The 20,798-nt window shown below is 41.4% G+C and overlaps 2 protein-coding genes across 5 annotated transcripts in view; one reads left to right on the top strand and one right to left on the bottom strand.

Annotated features, from left to right (window-relative positions):
- cacna1c (calcium channel, voltage-dependent, L type, alpha 1C subunit) overlaps nucleotides 1–20,798 on the top strand; it is a 687,918-nt gene that overhangs the window by 1,743 nt on the left and 665,377 nt on the right. The window lies entirely within an intron of this gene.
- Nucleotides 1–20,798, bottom strand: part of dcp1b (decapping mRNA 1B) — a 70,534-nt gene that overhangs the window by 43,397 nt on the left and 6,339 nt on the right. For 2 of the 3 annotated variants that reach the window (XM_072267753.1, XM_072267754.1), the window contains 2 exons: nucleotides 16,518–16,558; nucleotides 14,432–14,559 (listed from right to left, as the gene is read on the bottom strand). In XM_072267753.1, coding sequence (XP_072123854.1) covers nucleotides 14,432–14,559; nucleotides 16,518–16,558 — 169 coding nt within the window. Of the gene's footprint in view, nucleotides 1–14,431; nucleotides 14,560–15,607; nucleotides 15,665–16,517; nucleotides 16,559–20,798 lie in introns of those variants that run through there. The other variant, XM_072267755.1, reaches the window with a different exon arrangement.

Here is a 20,798-nt window from a genome sequence, read left to right as displayed (position 1 = left end):
ACAGAGGGACCCCGGTGTTTAAGTCCAAAAATCCTTGAAGGTGGCAGTGCAAGTTAATAATGTGATTAAGATGGCATATGAATGCCAGTCTTCATCAGTGGAGACACTGAATACAAGAGCAAGGAAGTTACGTTTCAACATTATAAAACATGGGGCAGACCTTAACTGAAGTACTGCTTGCAGTTATGGTCACTACATTATAAGAAAGATGTGATAGAACCAGAGAGGCAGAGGAGATTTATCAAGTTGTTGCCTAGGATGTGGCCTTTTAGTTATGCACTTGAATGCACATAGGATATGAATGCAAGGGCTAAGTGCAGATAGGTGCCCACGAGTTGGACTGAATGGCCTGTTTCCATGAGGTATCACTCCATGAAAGTCTGTGCTTCTAGACATGGTGAGAAAAAACATACTAAGCTTTCAGAGAGATTTATAACACGATTCTAAGACCCAGAAGGAGTGAAGATCATATGGACCCTCAAATTCACACCATTTGGTTAAAATCATATATAATCCTATATATCAATTTTACTTATCTAACTGTAATAAATTTTGATAAGCAAGATGTTTATGTTCAGTATTATGGGACTGCATACTTTACTGAGAAGACATGACAAACCAATCCACTCATGTCCCTAACTTTCATTTCTAATCGTGCAACTTCACTCATGCAGCTGAAACCAGATTAACTGAGTGCAGATTGGTAATTGAATTTGGAACCTCCCTAATACATTACTATAAAATAATTCCACTTCTGAACCTTTGGAAGAAATTATCTTATACATTTGAGTTAATTTTAGTAAACATGCAACTCATCAGAAGTCCAAATAATTTGCCTTTAGAAAATCTCATCGTATTTCAATTGTTCTGATCAGTGGTAACTGATATTCAGGGATTTGGTGCTAGTAATGTTACTGAATACAAAAAGTAGTGGTTTTGCTTCATCCCCTCCAAACTTATTGGGGCTCCCTTTACAAATGGATTCTTCCACTCATCAATGACCTCAATCAATACAGATTAGTAACAACACCTACTCCTCACTGATCAACACAAGTGTACTGCAAGGCTGTGTGCTTAGCCCCCAGCTCTACTTGCTTTACCCCCATGACCACGTGATTAAGCATAGTTCCAGTACCACCTGTAATTTGCTGACAACACCACTGTGTTGTTGGCCAAATACTGGGTGGTGATGAGTCAGTGTACAGAAATGAGATAAAACAACTTGTTGTGATAACAACCTCAATAACAATGTCAATAAAACAAGTTAATCACTGACTTCACAAAAGGGAAGTCAGGAAATCATGTGCCAGGTCTCATTACCAGGTTATCAGCTTCAAATTCCCAGGTGTTAACATCACAGGTGACCTGCCCTTGGCCTTAACACATTGATGCAATTACGAAGGTGCCCCAGCATCTCTACTTCCCAGCTTAAGGAGACAAACTTCTATAGATGCACTTTTGAAAATCCTGAATGGTTGCATCATTGCATCAAGGCCTGGTATGGCTATTCTAATGCACAGGAATGTAAGGGGCTGCAGAGAACGACGGACACAGCCCTCCCCACCATATGCTGCATCCCTCACCAAGAATCCCCACCATCTGGGTCCTGCTCTCTTCTCGATGCTACCATCAGATAGGAGATAAAGAAGCTTGAAATTCCACACCAGCAGCATCAAGGACAGCTACTTTCCTACAACCACCAGGTCTTGAAATGAGTTAACGTCACTGGGGATACAGTCAGTGACACAGGGCTCTGGGGGAGAGGGGTCACTGACAGACAGTGTGAGGGAGTTGGGTTAACGTCAGTGGGGACAGTCAGTGACACGGCGCTGGGGGAGAGGGGTCACTGTGGACAATGTGAGAGAGGAGGATTAACGTCAGTGGGGATACAGTCAGTGACACAGGGCGCTGGGGAGAGGGGTCACTGAGGGATGGTGTGAGGCAGTTGGGTTTAGGTCAATGGGGATAGGCAGTGATACATGGTGCTAGGGGAGATGGGTCACTGAGGGAATGCCTTGTCAATCCATGCAGTTGTTCTGTATCTGTTCCCATCATTGTATCCCTCCACAGTGAAACCCCGATCACTCATGGTTCGATCGTCCACCACCTCTCATTCTCAGCAAAGGCTCCAGAGGAGGGTCATGAGAATGATCCTGGCAATGAAAGGGTTAACGTATGAGGAGCACTTGATGTCTGTGTGCGTGTACTCATCAGAGTTTAGAAGAATGCGGGGGATTTCATTGAAACCTATTGAATGTTGAAAGGCCTTGATATACTGGATGTTTCCTATAGTGGGGGAGTTGAGGACCAGAGGGCACAGCATCAGAATAGAGGGATGCCTCTTTAGAACAGAAATGAGAGGAATTTCTTTAGTCAGACAGTGGTGAATCTGTGAAATCCATTACTGCAGACCAGTAGGGAGACCAAGTTATTGGGTATATTTAAAGCGGAGGATGATATGTTCTTGATTAGTCACAGCATCAAAGGTTATGGGGAGAAGGCAGGAGAGGGATAATAAATCAGCCATGATGGAATGGTGCAGCAGATTTGATGGGCTGAATGGCCTAATTCTGCTCCTATGGCTTGTGGTCTTATGGATTTCTTTCCCAGGGCAGAAATGGCTAATACAAGGGTCATAATTTTAAGGTGATGGGGGGAAAGTAAAGGGACAGCTGTCAGACATAGGTATTTTACACAGAATGGTGGTGCGTGGAATGCCCTGCAATGGTTACTGGCCAAGGTAGTAACATTAGCGACAATTAAGAGGCTCTTAGACAGGGGAATGGATGATAGAAAAATAGAGGGCTATGTGGGAAGGAGAGATTTTAGAGTGGGTTAAAAAATCGGCACAACATCGTGGGACGAAAGGCCTGTATTGTGCTGCAATGTACTGTGATCCATGTCTCTCTGCTTGAAGCATACTTCATACATCTGACCCTCAGAACCCCAATTCTACATCAGGAATGGAAGACTATGGACCACTTCTTTCACTACTATGGACTTGTCCCTTCTTTTTCCTGTTCTTCACTGTCTGGTATAATTTATCTGATACATGTCTGTTCCTAATGTGCCTGTGATGGTGATGTACCTGTACATCATCATATATGTGGACATGACGATAAACTTGATTTGACTTATTATTTTGTTGGGGAAGTCGATGCCTGCATTTTTGATATATAAATGGTACTTGCCATTGACCATTTCAAACTTTATCAATGTTGATCCAGGTGGATACCGACTGCTACTCTAGGTTTCATTCTTAACTCCCCAGAAGAGCTCATCTGTGACCACCTAAATGTATCGTGGAAGGAAAATTATTTACTGTATAAGATATTTGGGCCTGAGACACAGCTCACACTTATTTCAATGAACATTATAACACAGTTTATCTAAGGCTACAGCAAGGTATAGGTCAGATAAAAAAATTAAGCGCAATGTTGGCAAAAGGAATTTAATCCTGACATGTGAGATGATTCATTTTGGGAAGTCAAATAGCAGCAAGATACAACAAAGAACAGGCTCCTTGATTTACAATGTTGTGCCGATCCAGCTAAAAATAAGAAAAAAAAACAAAAAGTAATCTCTCCTACCTACACAGTGTCCATATCCCTCCATCTTCCTCACATTCATGTGGAATATATATTTGCCCCTACCACCATACCAGGCAGTGCATTCCAGCCATCCACCACCCTTAAGTAAAAAAATCCTCTCATATCTCTCTGAAAAACCCTCACATCCCCTCTGAACCCACTCCCGCTCACTTTCAATGCATACCCTCTGGTATCAAGACATTACTACCTTAGGAAAAATATACTCCATCTATTCTATCTATGCCTCTCCTAATCTAATAAACCTCAATCAGATCTCTCCTCAGCCTCTGCCACCAGTGAAAACCCACATTTGTCTAGCCTCTCATGACCGCACATATCCTCTAAACCAGGCAGCATCCTGGTAAACCTCTTCTGCACCCTCTCCAAAGACTCAACACCCTTCCTATGGGGGGGCAATCAAAACCGCATGCAATACTCTAGATGTAGCCTGAACAGAGTCCTATTAAGTTGCAACATAACCTCTCTTGAACTCAATGCCTCAACTAGTAAAAAACAACCACTCCATAAGCCTTCTTAACCACCCTAATGACCTGTGTAGCCACCTTCAAGAAGCTAAGAACTTGGATACCAAGATCTCTCTGCTCACCAACACTGTTAAGAATCTTGCCTAACAGGTGTACTGTCTCCTTGCATTTGCCCTATCAAGGTGCAATACCTCAAATTTATCTGGGTTAAACTCCATCAGCCAGATAGATCTCTGCCCATATCCGCAACTGATCTATATTGCGCTGTGTTTTTGCCTGTCGTCTACACTATCCACAACTCCATCAATCTTGGTATCATCTGCAAACTTACTAACCCACCCATCTACATTTTCATCCAGGTCATTTATATACATCACAAATAGCAGAGATCCTAGCACAGATCCCTGCAGAACACCACTAATTACAGACCTCCAACTCAAATAATTCCCTTCGATCACTACACTGTTTTCTATGTGCAAGTCTGTTCAATACGCCATGGACTCCATGCATCCTAATCTTCTGGATTAACCTCACATGAGGGACTTTGTCAAATGCCTAACTAAAATGTATACTAAGATGTATACAGTCAAATTGAAAACTTACAGGCAAGCAGGGTCACAGTGCAAAATATTGCTAAGATGACTAAGAATATGAAAAAGAATCTGAAGATATTGTGCCCTTATTACATGCAAAATGGTGGATGAATTAGTCGTGCACATACAACATAGATGACACATTTGCAATTAAAAGACATAGCTGCAGAGAGACTATGGATGGGAAGTAAGTGTTCAATATTTAAGACAGACAGGAAGAGGAAAGTGGTAGAATGGTGTTGTTAAGTAATGAGGAAATCAATACAATAGTGAAGAAGAATATTAGCTCAGAGAATTCTGGTATGGGATCTACTGTATATGGGATAAAGCCAAATTTCACCAAAGGGTTGTATGCAATCTCTCAGTAAAGTGGTGATACAGGAGGTGCAATTAAGATTATGTAGTAAAATTGTATATATCTTAATTACAGATGTATGCAATAAGGACATAATTATGGTGAGTTTAATTTACATATACAATTATTGGATCGATAGAGAATAATGGGGGAAAGCTATTATAAGCTATAAGGAGAGGTTGAACAATCTTGGATTGTTTGGAGCGCAGGAAGCTTAGGAGGGGCATGCAGATTTATAAGATTATGAGAGGCATAGATAAGGTGGACAATCAAAATCTTTCACCCAAGGTAGTAAAGTCAAATACCAGAGGACATACATTTAAAGTAAGGGGGGTGGAGTTTAAAGGAGATATGTAGAACAAGTTTTTTTTGTTAGACAGAGGGCAGTAGGTGTGTGGAGTGTGCTGCCACGGGTAGCGGAGGAAGCAGATACAATAGTGACACTTAAGGGACTTTTTAGACAGACTCATGAATTAGTAGGGAGGTGGATCATGTGAAGACAGAAGAGACTCGGTTTAATTTGGTATTGTGTTCAGTGTAGACATTATGGGCTGAAGAACCTATTCCTGTGCTATACTCCTTGATGTTCCAACAATCATACTGTGTGGGGTCCTGTGGAGAAGAGGAATCATCTATTAAGATACAGTCTAAGAGTTGATTCCCAGAGTAGGGTCATAACTTTAAATAAAGGAAACAATGAAAGTACAAGGCACAAGATGATGATTATGGCACATTACTTAAAGAGTTGACAGTGGATCCCTGGATGAAATACAAGTATTGTTCATTCCCATCTTACAAAAGTAAAACAAGAACTGTTCTTTAACCATTGCTTTTAAAAGAAATTAGATTCAAATAAGAGAAACAAAATTATCAAGAAAAGTGGCACACTTGAGGTGTGGGAAAAGTTTAGAATTCAGAAAAGGAGAACAAAGATTAGTTCAGAAGGGAAAAGTAAAAAGGGAGAATAAATTTTCAGGGAACATGTAAACTGACTGTAAAATATCTATTGGGATATGAATAGAAAATTATAATTAAAATCAAGTGTAGGTACCTTACAGTCAAAAACAGGGAATCAAAGAAGTTCATAACAATTAAATAAATACTTCTGTTTTGTCTTCACAAAGGACATACAAGAAGACTCCCAAAAACATTTGAAAGCGTACGTAGGATCAATTGAGAAGGGGATACTTACTGAAATCGGAATTGAGAATTGCTGTTAGATAGATTGATGAAACTGAAAGGCTGATGAGTACTCAGGGCTTAATAATCTACCTCCCAGAATACTCAGAAGTGGTCTTTGAAATAATAGATGCATTACTGGTCATTTTCTAAAAATATACAGATTCTGCAACAGTTCCAACAGCTGGGCAGATGGTAATCTGATTCAATCAAATGTACCAAAAGTTAATAATATTGTTCAGTCTCACATTCTTAAAGGTAAGGTTTTGTTGGTTTGTAAAAAAGTAAGTTACTTAATGTTGAGAATGTGAGTAGAGGAAGGAACAACTAAGTGTGGACAGGTTAATAAGGAGACCCACAGATATGTCAAAAATATTTAAAATAAACATGAACTAAGATCCTTGGAATTGAATACTAGATAATGTAATAACATGAGTGAACGAGTAATTAGGGTCAGACTTGGGCAACACTATAATTCAAATCCAAATGATTCCAAGGGCTTTGTTATAGCTTTGTTTAATGTATGGAGTTGCCTCATATTCACATTGAGCTCTCTTTATCTTATCTCAAAGTTTGTTAGAGCACAGAACGCTGGCAGAATATTATGACAGTCATTTCCACGGGCTGATCTGAATGTATTCCAGGCACAGCAAAAGCTTCCTTTGACTATAAAAGGTTATAGGAGACAGAAGACAAGAGCCACATATCTAATCTAATTCTTGACACTTTCTGAACCTATTTATAATCTGAAAAGGAACAAGCAACCACCCAATACTGCAAAATCTCCACAGTCAGTTTTAATTATTTATGATTTCTCTGTCATAGACATAACTAAAATGGGATTTTTTTGTACAACTTTATAAATAATATTTTGCAGGAGTTGCCTGCTACACTGGAATCACAATTAAAGAAAGAAAGTGAATGAAGAGGCAACAGTATCCATCTAAAGCATTGACCAGAAAATGTGTGACATAATGCAACATTTGATTTTATTATGTTATTTCTATACCCAATTAGCTTCTCTTCTTGCTATTTTTTCCACTCTGCTCTGCCAGGAATATTTATGATTCCCAATTAAACAGTTTTAAAAGTTCCTTCTAACTGGAGAATAATTAATGCGTACTTCGGTTAGGACAAATTTGGGGTATTGTGTGCAAACAAGAATTGTTTGTCTGGAACTTCAGAGAATGAGGAGCAATCTGATCTAAAATTATGAGGAGCAGAGATTGGGTGGATAGTCAGACTCTTTTTCCAAGGGTGTAGGTGTCAAATACTAGAAGACAAAAGTTTAAGATGAGATGGACAAAGTTTAAAGAAGATGTGCAAAGCAGGTATCTATATACTACTAAAACTCTCATGCTCTGTCTGTCTGTGACCTCCAATTAGCACAAACGGTACATTACAGCGGCACTTTTTTTTGGCTAAATTGAATTAAAATGCGCTAACTTACAGAATGCAGGCAAAGTTCAGGGCTATATATTCGTATAAAATTGCTCATTCGCCAAAATCAACAGGCTCACATTCACCCGAGCCATCATGGAAATCAGGACATGACAACCCGACACATGTGCACGGCCAGCCTCAGCAGCGACACCTACCTCAGCAAAAGGGCAGGGCAGCTCTATTTCGAGGGGTCACATTCTGCTAATCACCATCAGCATGTGCAGGATTGGGACAGATGTAACTGAGACCCATCAATAAGAGATAATTGAATCTTATTGTAATGACGTACTTCGAGACACCCATAAAACCCTTTGCTGCAGTCAAAGGACAGTGGTGACTATATCACGTCCATTTAGGACAGAGCCAACCACATCATCAAGATAATCAGCATCCTTTGGCGTTACTGCTTCGTATCTTCTATCCAGCATTAGGGTTGAAAAAAATGGTGAGCCTAATTATGCCGTGTAGAAAGGGAAAGGGGACATTATGGTCAAGAGATGACGCCAAACGTCATCGGGAAGCGGCAAGGAGAAGGAGAGAACAAGAATCGGATGAGGCCAGGGCCGCATGACTCCAGGATCAAAGAGTCAGGAGAAAAAAAAAATGAGAGAAGAGACAGAGGAGCAGAGGCATGCACGTCTCCAGGATCAGAGACAAACAACAAACAGCATAAGAGGAGACGGGGGATCAAAGGTCTGCACGTCTCCGGAATGACAAAAACAGGCACAGGAGGAGAGAGGAAGAGACTAAGGAACTGAGAAATGCATGTCTCCAGGATCAGAGACAAAGAACAAACAGCAGAAGAGATGAAGAGACAATGGATGAAAGGACTGCACGTCTTCAGAATGACAACGAGAGGCACAAGGATGGCAGATAAACCAGAAATGATGCTGTCAAAAGTGTCCTTCGTTAAACGAGGAGGAGCTATATTTGCTTTGCTACGTGTCGTTCTTCTCTAATAAACTGAGGTTTTCTACTTCAGTTTCCAAAGCAAAGCGATACCAATAGCATTCATGAAAATTTAATGTTCATTCTGGTCACATCAGACTGCACTACCCTTCTCTCAAAGGGTGCCCCAACGGGTCACCCCGTTGTCTAGTTTTCTTTTAAAACACAAAAGAGCGGTAGGTGCATGGAATCTACTACCTAGGGAAGTGGTAGAAGCAGAAACAAGAGCAATGTTTAAAGAAAAATTTAGATAGACACATAAATAGATATGGAAAAGAGGGATATAGATAACATGCAGTCAGTTGGGATGAGTTAGACTGACATCAATTCAGCAAAGATATAGAAGGCCAAAGTGTTCATTCTTGTGTTCCACCATTCTATCCTATGTAATAAGCTGTGGTTCAAGTTAAGGCTACTCAGACAGAATAAGTGGTGTTGCCCCTCCACCCTGAGAGTGGACTCATCATGGCAAAAGAAGAAGCCATGGACAGAATGGTTGGTCTCCAGGAAATTACGCGCTTGGCACTTGCAATAGAGATGCTTGACAAAGTGGTCCCCCAATTTATGTCAGGTTTCACCAATGTAGAGGAGGCCGCATAGGGAACATTTCAACAGATTAGCTGAGGAAGCATTGCCTCACCTGGAAGAACTGTTTGCGTCTCTGGTTGCGTAAGGGAGGAGGTAAATGGGCAGGTGTAGCATTTCGATCACTTGCAGGGATATGTACCAGGAGGGAGATTAGCAGGGAGGATAAATGGACAAGGGATTCATGGAGGGTGTAATCCCTGCAGAAAGTGGAGAGTGGGTGGGGTTGGGGGTGTAAAGTTGTGTTTGGTGTTAGGATCCTGTTGAAGATAGTAGAAGTTGTGGAAAATGATATGTTGAATACGGAGGCTCATGGAGTGGTAGGTGAGGACAACAGGAACTCTCTCCCTGTTAAGGCAGCAGGAAAATGGGGGAGAGAAGATGTCCAAGAAATAGAGGAGATGTGAATGAAGGCAGAATCAATGGTGGAGGAAGGGAAATCCTGTTCTTTGAAGAAAGAGGACATCTTGAATGTCCTGGAAAGGAAAGCCTCATCCTGGAAACAGATGCAGCAGAAACCAGGGAACTGAGAAAAGGGAATATAATTTTTACAAGAGATAGAATGGGAAGAGATATAGTCAAGATAGTTGTGGAAATTGGTAGATTTATAAAAGATGTCAATATACAGCTTGTCTATAGAGAGGGAAACAGAGAGATCACGAAATTTCCTTCTTCAGCCCTTTACCTTTCCCACCCACCTGGTTTCACCTAACATATTTTAGCTGCCCTATCATCCTCTCCCATCACCTTTTTTTACTCTGGCATTTTCCCCTTCCTGAAGAAGTGATAAAGAAGGGTCTCGGTCTGAAATGTCCACTTCCATAGATGTTGCCTGACCTGCCGAGTTCCTCCAGCATTGAGTGTGTATTGGCCTGATTAAAGTCTCCTGCCACTATGTTGCAGGCATTGGGCTACGCTTACTTGTTCATCACAGCATTTATATCATCAAATGCTAGCTTGATGTCTGCTTGAGCTGAGATATTGCCTGTAGTCAGGATACCTACGGAAAACTCTTGTGGAAGATAGAATAATCAGCACCTCACTGCCAGATGTTCCAGGTCAGAGAACCAGGAATAGGACAAGATCACCATATCTCTGCAGTTCAATGATTTTACCATAAAGTAGACACTGGCACTCTTTTCCTTACACAATCCATGCAGTGGATCCCAAAATCCTCGGGTTAAAGCATGTGGTCAGGTGAGTTGGAAGTGAGCCATGTCTCTGTGAAACACAATACGCTGCTCCTCCTTAGAGTACGTCTGATTAACCAAACTTGTTCAGCGGTCCTCAATCTTGTTTTCTGATGTCTGCACATTACCCAAGAGAAAGCTAGAGGGGGGTCATATCTGAAGCACTACCCTGCAGCGTATTTTGTAAGGCAATGGAGGCTTCCCCAGTGTTCCTAGAAGCTGTGTTTACCTTCTGGGTGGTATATTCCAAGTCAGCCAGTTGTGTCTTGTGTTCATATTACTGCTTATTCATTTAAAAACTGTAGCTTAAAGGTAAATTGTTTACTCCAATAGTTTCTGGCACTAGAGCATGGCAATTTGATGCAAGCTACTCCCTACTTCCATAATAATTGTTCTTAATGCAACTATTAGATCAGTATAAACAGTATGAAGGCAAGCCTTTCACTGTATCTTGATGTACATGACAATAATAAACCAATACTAATTTTCAGGTTTAAAAGGCCAAACCTCAAATATGAAACTAGGTACCTGCTAGCTTTCTGCAAAGTGCTGCCTCTCTCTGGGGCCATCTTAGTCCTCAACAAAATGCCTATTTGACCGGAATCAAGGACTATCATCTAGTAGCACTTACATCCAAGAACACATCAATTCCTGCCTGAGGAGTGACTTAAATCTGCTCTAATTTGCCTACCATCACAACAGGTGTAACAGCAGGTGTGATTTAACTGGCTTTTCATTCAGCTCTGGAACATCTGGACAATGAAGATGTCTACATCAGGATGTTCTTCTTTCACTATAGCTCAGCATTCAACACATCCCCTTGAAACTATCACTAAGCTCCAAGACTTGGGTCTCAATACCTCCTCACTTGCAGACCCCGGTCAGAATGAATTGGCAGCAACATCTCCACAATCACCAAAAGGCTGTGTGCTTAGCCCCTTCCTCTACTCGCTTTACACCTGATTGTGTGGCTAAACAAAACTCAAATGCATACTTAAGTTGGCTAATAACATTACTGTTGTTAGCCAAATCAAACCACTGTGAATAACTTCACTCAGTTCAACACTAACTCCACAAAATAGACTCACTTTCAAGGACTCTACAACTTGTGTTCTCAGTATTATTTTACTTTTTTAAATTAATTGTATGATTTATCTTCTTTTACACATTGGTTGTTTGTCAGTCTTTGTTATGTATAGTTTCTCATAAATTCTATTGCATTACTTTATTTTCCTTTAAATGCCTGCAATAAAAAAATCTCAATGTAGTATATGGTAACATATAAATACTTCGATAATAAATTTACTTTGAACTTTGAAGACAGTTTCACCTCACCTCTGGAATTCAATTCTTAGGTCCCTGTTTGAACCACGGATGTTATATATTCCTAATCTCAACTGAATAGACCTATCACCCATCAACTCGTGCTCTCCCCCTCCCCTTATACCTTTTTATGGTTTCTGCCCTCATTCTTGCCAGACCTGATGAAGGATCTTGGCTCAAAATATCAACTGTTCATTTCCTTCCCTAGCTACTGCCTGCTCTGAATTTCTCCAGCATTTTTTGTGCATTGCTCCAGATTTCCAGCATCTGCAATCTCCATCTGAACCCAAAGGTACCAAATTATGTGTTAATGAGCCCAAAGGTTCCAAATTAGGTGGTGATGAGTGTCAGTTGATAGCAATGTTGACATAACTTCATTGATGACAGAGATATTTATGATAATTCAGCAATTGGCTTTGTTCTGCATCTTATGGAAAAAACATTGATATCTGTATACTGGTGTTGAAATTGTATAGAACAGTTTAGCTTACACCATGGCTAGACTTGGAGAACAAGTCTTTAGCAGAACAAGGATGTTATTCTCAGATTATTTCAGTCTGAGCCATTTCCTGATATAATATGGAGCAAATCAAATTGGTTGAAGCTTCTGTGATAATGTGGATCTAAAGACAAAGCTGAGATCAATTCAGCATCATTATCTGAAGATGATTGCCAATACTTTAGTCTCACGGCCTGTCCCAGAATCATTTTCAAAAGGCTCTCCTCCTCCCGTCAGATATTTCATTGGCATCCATCATTCACAATACAAGTGGCTGAATTGCTGAGCTTTGTTCTGATCCATCAATTGTGGAACTGTGCTGTCTCCAGCTGATTTTTAATAAGCATATAATCTCAAATTGTTGTTTCACAAGGTTAACACCTCATTTTTAGGTACACCTGGTTCTACTGCCAGCACAACTTCCAATACATCTCAATAAATTTTGTTTGATTCCCAAGATAATGACGAAAGACATGCAGGAGTATAACATTAATGACTTTGGAGCAGTACGTTTTAGCTGCTTCCAATTTCTACAGCACCTCATGCTCATTTTGAGCTGCCAATCTGCTGAGTTTCCTCCAGTTAGCATAATGGTAATCCCACCAACTCAATTCATTGGAGTAGCCAATACTATCAGTGTTCTCATTAGGAAGGTTACAATCAGGAGATGGTTTCTTTGCTCATGCCATGTGACTTCATAGAGTTTCAATTCAATTTTGGGGGTTGCCTACATAAAACAGTACTACCACCCTTTGCAAGACTGACCTACAGGTAGGATAGGACATACCCGGCAATCATGATTCATACTGATTACAGGTGTTCTGTCTGTACAGTACAATTCTGCAGCATGACTATCAGGCTAATGCTCGAAGCTGTCTTCAGTTTAGACATTTGTCTCCAGATGTTGCCAAGGGATACTTTGCAAGACTGGGCTGGGAGCAACTTCATCATGTTCAAGGTCAGAGTCTAAGTCAATGCCAGATAAGCAGTTTTTTTAAAGAAAATTGTTTTGTTTTAACATTGAGATTATAATACAGAAAGACTTGCTAGGGCATTTCAGAGGACAGCTGTACTGCTGCAGGTAGTAAATTAAAATACTGGGGGCAGCGTGCTGACGCAGCACTTTAGTCTTTGGGGTTCAATTCCCACCGCAAGACTGTGTGGGTTATCCCCAGGTGTTCTGGGGTGTTGCCCAAATTCCAAAATGTATTGTTGGCGGTTAAGAAGTTGTGGGCATGCTATGTTGTTGCCAGAAGCATGACGACACTTGCAGACTGTCCCCAGCACATCCCCGAAGCAAGGAATCCATTTCACTGTATGTTTTGATGTACGTGTGACAAATAAAGCCAATCTTTAATCTAAGGATGGTAGACTTTCTCCCAAGGACATCAGATTATACAACAACTTGTAGTTTTCTGCTCACCATTCTCAGCTAGTTTTTCTCCCCCACCCCACCCCCAATATTAATGGAAAATAAACTTCACACTGTAGTTGTGGGATTTAATTTATTTTTTCTGTTTAGAGATACAGTATGGTTACAGGCCCTTCAGCCTAACAAGCCCACACCGTCCAATTAAACCCGTGACCAATTAACCTATCAACATGTACATCTTTGGAATGTGGGAGGAAACCAGAGCACCTGGAGAAAACCCACAGGAAGAATGTACAAATTTGTTACGGACAGCAGAGGAATTGAACCTGGGTCGATAGCACTGTAATAGTGTTACACTAACTGCTACATTAGCGTGCTGCAGATTTGAAGTTTCATCTATGGACTCTCTAGGCTCCTGTGTTGTCAGAACTACACTAGTATTTGAAAGGTCAAGTCATCACTTCAGTGCCCTGAAAATGTTTTCTTTTCACCTCCTTCCCTTCTTCACTCACCTAATACCAAACAAAATCACTTTTAGTTTTTTTTATATATATAATCAAGTGGGGAGTCGTTTTCTTCAGGATTAGTGAAGCTTTAGTGTTAGTGATAGGACTTTATTATTTCATAGAATGTTCAATTATCACAAGTATCACCAAAAACTATCATTTAAGTAAAGAAATTGGATGTCTAACAGAACAAACTTCAAGTATTCTTACTGGCTATCCAACAATAAATATATTACTTAAATCACTGATTGAATTTAAGGCGAATGGGAAAAAGCAGGAGCACCAAGTAATGCCTGTGTCTGAAGTTTAGAAATGGCTGAAAATGTGTGTGAAATTTTATCAGCTATAGTTTTCCAATCTTACATTGAGCATTTCTGTAGAGCAGGAAGGGGTCCTGTAACTGGAATTCCAAGTCCTTGGTAATTGGTTCGGTCCGGTTTTCCACATTCAATCTGTTCATGATGGTGAAGCCATGCCTGGGAGAAGCAGATCTTGTATCCAAAAAGCAGAAAACAGCACATTAGACCTTCTCACAACAATTCCTGCCTCCACCACACATGATGCAAAAGTCTATTCTGCAACATTGCTGTGTCAACTTACAATTTCTTGAAGCAGACTTAAAAAAAAGCACTACATTGCACTCACTTTTCTTCCCTCAAGCCTTTCAACACCTGGCACACTGCTAGTGTCTTCCACAGTGCAGGCTGATGCAAAATACTCCTTGTCCCCATTATTATCTCTCCAGCCTCATGTTCTAGTGGTCTTATATCCACTCTCATCTCTCTTTTATTTTTTATATAGTTGAAAAAGCTTTTTCTATCCACCCTGATACTGTTTGCTAGCTTGCTTTCATATTTCATTTCTTCCCTCCTAATGATTCTTTTAGTTGCTTTCTGTTGGTTTTTAATTAGAGCAGAGTGAGCTGCCTTAATAACTATCATCCAGTTGCATTCACATCTACTGTGAAGTTCATTGAGAGATTGATCGTGGTAGGATTAACTTCTGCCTGAGCAAGGATCTGGACCTGCTGCAACTCACCCATCACAATAGGTCTGCAGCACATGCAATCTCACTCACCCCCCACTCGACTCCTTGGATCACCTGGACAACAGTAATTTCTACATCAGGCTGCCGTTTGTTGATTACAGCTTTGCGTTCAACATCATCATCTCCTCAGTACTAATCAATAAACTGGCAAGGGTGAGCAGTTTTATGCTCCTGTGTGTCAACATCTCTGAAGATCCAACATGGACCCAACATAATGATGCAATTATGAAGACACACCAGTGGTTGCATTTCATTAGGAGTTTGAGGTTTTTTCCCTCATTCCTTAGGTATGTGTATTTTTCCCCTCAATATCAGGTCCTCTACCAGAGGCCTTGGGAGCTTGAGGGCTTAGCGCAGCATCCTTGCTGTTCCTAGCAGTGCACTCTTCTGGACCAAGATCTCAGGCTATGTCCACACTAGACCAGATAATTTTGAAAACGCTGATTTCGCGTAAAAACGATAGGGGTCCACACCAGGAGTTTTTGAAAATACCTCCGTCCACATTAAAACGGGTGTTTGGGCGAATCTCCTCTTACTGGGCATGTGCAGGACACATCTACAGAAAACAAGCAAAGAGGAAACGGTATACTTGGTGCATGTTTGTCCAGTTACAGACTAGAAAAACTTAAAAGGAAATTGCCAAATGACAGACAACTGTTGGCTCTCGCGCAGGAGGACTTAAAACTAAAGAAACAAATACTGGAGCATATGGAGGCAACCGACAGGGAGTTCACAGACAGTATGACCCGGCTGATGATAAGCACTGAAAAACTGACTAACTCTGTTGCAGAGGGAATTGCAATGATGAGGAATATGATGGCTTCCCCCCCCCCCCACCCCCAGTACTTTTCACTGCCACAATACCAGCCTCACAGCCACTACAATAGCTACACATACGGACACACAGACCCCCGGGTGGCCCCACCAACATCTTCCCTGCTCCCACAGAGGGGTCACCCTGGAAACATTTCCTACAGCCATAGTCTCTTCACCAATGAAAGGGACGACAGGTTTTTTAAAACCTCCGGTTACCCCATACACACTACAATGCCCAACCAGCGTTCTCAGATTTACACACTCTGGAGAGCATTTTAGAAAAGCTCCGTTTTCGGGGGAGGAAAACGCCATTTCAGTGCGGACGGAGGGTCAAAACGAAGAGAAAAAGCTTCGGTTACAGATTTATCCTGTCTAGTGTGGACGTAGCCTCAGATGTTGTTCCCAGGATTTGTTGGAGTCAGGTGTCAAAGCCTCAAGTGCTTCTATCACCACCGAGGTTACTCTGAATGCTAGGCAATCTGAAATTTACCAATGCCTTGTTATTACCAGGTAGCTTAGTGGATTTTTTGAATAATAATGTTTATAATATAAATAAACCACTAATATTTCTACCAATTATCCATACCTTGCATAAACAAATAAAGTCCCTTCAACATCAGTTTTTTCCTGTGAAGAAAAAGAAAATTCATTGTATTTAATGCTCATGGTCAGGCACTACTTATATACTGTACATGACATTCGTGGAAACAGTGCAAATGAAGTTGCTAATTGCAAAATTCAATTACAAAAAAGGAATTATTTTATATAATCTTCTAAAGGCTTCTTCTGTGCAGTGAAGTAACCTCAGTAAGGCCATCTAATGGACATACAAAATACTCAGGTACAAAAATGATAATCAGAACCTATTTCCCACATTACACAAACATCAACAACCAAAAAATGTAAAAACAAGAAAGTACAATGCAAACACGATTTAAAATTTAGGAATAATGGCAGCCTGCAAATTGGTTCTCCATCTGCCTAGCTAATGACAAAAAAAAGTGTTTCATTCAAGTAATGTGGTAACCAAACAGTTAAAGTTTTAATTATTTTAAGTGGTTAATTGTTGTATTACAGTCCATCCCTGGGTCACAAACACCTGACTTACAGACAAATGAACTGAAATGTCTTTAAAAATGGCAGCTTGTCCAGTCGCAGCGGCCACTCCACCTCCAACTAATGGCGTAATTATTTATCCTTTGTCTTTCTTATGATCACAAGACACCACTGCATATTAGAACACCAAGTACTGCAAGTCTACCTCACAAACGAGATGTTGGACAGCAGATAAGGTCCGCAGCATGAGCTTATTGTGCACAGTGTTGTTACCTGCTACAGCCACCCAGTGGAGACGCAGTCAGAAGTGGTGCACAAAAGTGAGGAAAGTGCACTGGTATTCGTGCAAGACTAAAGACAAAACCAATCAAAACAGCTCTTTCATTTATTCTGCTTTCAAACTTTTGGTTGCTAGAAAATAAACTAGATTACCTGTGTCTAAGGCTAAATCAGCACGAGATGAACCACAGCACATTCTGATAGAAACGTGGCTCCAGGATACCACCCCCGAAGTGGCCAAGCAACAAGAGGGTTTCATCTCTCTTTGAACTGACAGAATTCCCACGATCTCTGGCTAGATCCGTGGTGGAGGTTATGTATCTAGGTTAATAAGAACTGGAGTGTGAACATTTCGGTAGAAACGGCCCACTGTTTGCCTATAGTAGAGTTCTTAGCGGTGAAGTGCAGGCCCTTCTACTCACCAAGGCAGTTCATTGCTGTTGTGATTGTGGCTGTATACATCCTCCCCGTGCTAATGCTGCGGAAATGCTAGGTGAGCTCTATGGCGCCATCAGTGACTTGCAAACCACACACCCCGATGGTTTCATTATTATTGCTGGCGACTTCAATCATGCTAACTTAAAAGCAGTCCTGCCTAAATTCTATCAGCATGTAGACTTTGTTACCAGAGGTGAGAACACATTGGACCTGGTATCTACCAACATCCCTGATACATACAAAGCTGCTCCCAATACTCACCTCCAATTCTTTGACTGGTTACCTATTAATCTAAATCCTGCATAATAGCCTTACTGAGGTTACTTCACTCCACAGAAGAAGCCTTTAGAAGATTATATAAAATAATTCCTTTTTTGTAATTAAAAATGTCAAAGACAGATAAAAACCTGGCCAGAAGGAAGAACCTGGAATATGTTCAGGGAGGTGGCTACCTACAACCATAACATTAACATCAATGAATATGCGAGATCTGTGACTGGCTACATAGAGAGAGCAATGAAGACATCACTATTATTAAACACATCTCTGTGAGGGCAAATGAGAAGCCATGGCTGACAGCTGAGGTTCGGGCACAGATTGAGGCATAAGACAGCTCAGGTCAGCCAGAGCTGTGCTTTCCCGTGCCATCAAGAAGCCAAAGTGGGATTATTCAGCTACATCTGTGACACCAGAGACATGAGGCACATGTAGCAGAATATTCAGACCATAACAGACTGCAAGTCCATCATGTGCCTCAACAACAGTCATGCTTCTCTTCCTGATAGGCTGAATGACTTTTACGCTCTGTTTGATGCATGGGGCGATGTGCCAGTAAGAAAAGGTCCCCTTCCCCGAGAAGCAGGCGCTCTGTCTGGCGGGTAGCTGATGTGAGAAAGACCGTAGCCAGGGTCAACCCACTAAAGCCTCAGGGCCTGATAACATACCTGGTTGTGGGACTGTGCAACTCAATTAACTGAGTTCTAACAGACATTGTGAATATTTCTCTGGAACAGTCTACTGTCCCCTCAGGCTTCAAGACGGCCACCATCATTCCGAAGCCAAGAGGGCGATAGTAAGCTACCATTCAGTGGCACTGTCCTCAATAATGATGAAATCCTTTGAGCGGCTGGTGATGGATCACATTAAATTCCATCTTCCTGCTATACTGGACCCTTTCCAATTCACTTATTGCTCAATCATTCCACTGTGAACGCCACAGCCTCTGCAATCCACTCCGTCCTTTTCTCATCTGGAAAGTGATGCCTCACAGGCCAGGATACTGTTTATTGACTTTAGCTCAGCATTTAATATGATCATCCCACAGAAGTTGGTGGGTAAACTGTCCTCACTGGGTTTCAACACTTCTCTCTCTAAATGGATCCTGGACTTCTTAACAAAGGCCACAGTCAGTTCCTGTTGGCGGAAACATCTCTAGCTCCATCACTGGTGGTCACCAGGGCTGCGAGCTCGGCCTGCTGTTATTCACAGTGCTGACTCATGCCTGCATTGCTAAATCCAGTTCAAACCAAATCAAGTTTGCTGATAACACAACAGTGGCTGACCTCATCAACAACAATGGCAGGACAACTTAGAGAAGAGGTAGAGCAGCTGGTAGAATGGTGTCAGCACAATAACTTCAGTTTCAATGCGGACAAGACCAAAGAGGTAAGATTGGGGACTTCAGGAAGGTGAAGCTGACCACTGCTCATTGCACATACACAACTCCACCATGGAGAGTTAGGAGCACCAAGTTTCTGGGAGTGCACATATCAGACAATCTCACCTGGTCCTCCAACATCACCTCTTTGGTCAGGAAAGCACAGCAGTGTCTCCACTTCCTTGACAGATTGAGGCGAGTGAGGCTCCTCCACCCTCCTCCACCCCATTTTAACCGAAGTTTACAGAATCACCATTGGGTGTCCTGACCCGCTGCATCACCATCTGGTATGGGAACTCCATTCTAGGGAGTAGACTGGTAAATCTACTCTGCTCCATCTTTCTTGTGGCATGGGAACTACAACTGCACACAATAGTCCATCCATGGTCTAAATAAAGTTCTGTGAAGTTGTGCTGAGAACTATTTTCTCTTGTATTCTGTGCCCTAACTACAGAAGGCAAGTATGCACCAAGTCTTCTTTACATCTCATCAGCCTGCATTACTACTTTTAGGTATCTATGGGCTTGTACATCCAGGTCCCAGTGTCCTTAAATACTCCCTGCCTCCCCCCACCTCCACAATTCATGTGGAATAGATCACACTTTTCTGACATTGAAAAATGCACTTACCAGGATTAAATTCTTTCTGTCATTGCTCCATCCAATTTACCAACTGACATCATTTTGCATCCTAACACGATCAGTCTCAGCATCAGTAACAGCAATTTCTGTGTTATCTGCAAACTTATCATACCTTCTACATCAATATATTATCACTAATATATATGACAAACAGCTATAAACCTTGTGACACACCAATGGTCAGGACTTCGATTCCAGTATCTGTAGTCTCATTTCTCCTCTCTGCCATCATCATCAGCTTCCCATTACCAAGTAAACTTTGGATCCAAATGGGAAGATTAGGTTCTGGTCATAAGGTGCAGTTACGCAGTGTGAATATTGTTTATGAGTCACTAAGGTTTATAAATATTCTGATGTTCTGAATAATTCCAAAGATAAACTAAGGGGACAACAACACATCACAACTGGGACCATTTCATTGCAATGTCATAAACTGGTATACTTCAAACAGTTGAGATTGACAACATCTCTTTCACAACCTCCATCAGCAGAGATGCACCACAAAGCTGTGTGCTTAGTTCCCTGCTCTATTTCCTTAACACTTGATGACTGTGTGGCTAAGTACAGCGCCAATGCCATATTTAAGTTTGCTGATGACACCACTGCCATTGGCCAAATCAAAGGTGATAAGTCAGCATATAGGAGGGAGATTGACATTCTTGCTGAGTGGTGCCACAACAACCTCTTACTCAATGTCAGCAAGACCAAGGAGCTGATTATTGACCAGGAGGAGCAAACCAAAAGCTCATGAGGCAGCCCTCATCGAGGGATCAAAGGTGGAGGATCAGCAACTTTA

Source organism: Mobula birostris, chromosome 9 (genome assembly GCF_030028105.1).
Source record: "Mobula birostris isolate sMobBir1 chromosome 9, sMobBir1.hap1, whole genome shotgun sequence".
NCBI classification, from domain to species: Eukaryota; Metazoa; Chordata; class Chondrichthyes; order Myliobatiformes; family Myliobatidae; genus Mobula; species Mobula birostris.
Note: the sequence above shows the minus strand (reverse complement) of the source record. Positions and strands in the feature narration are given on the sequence as shown.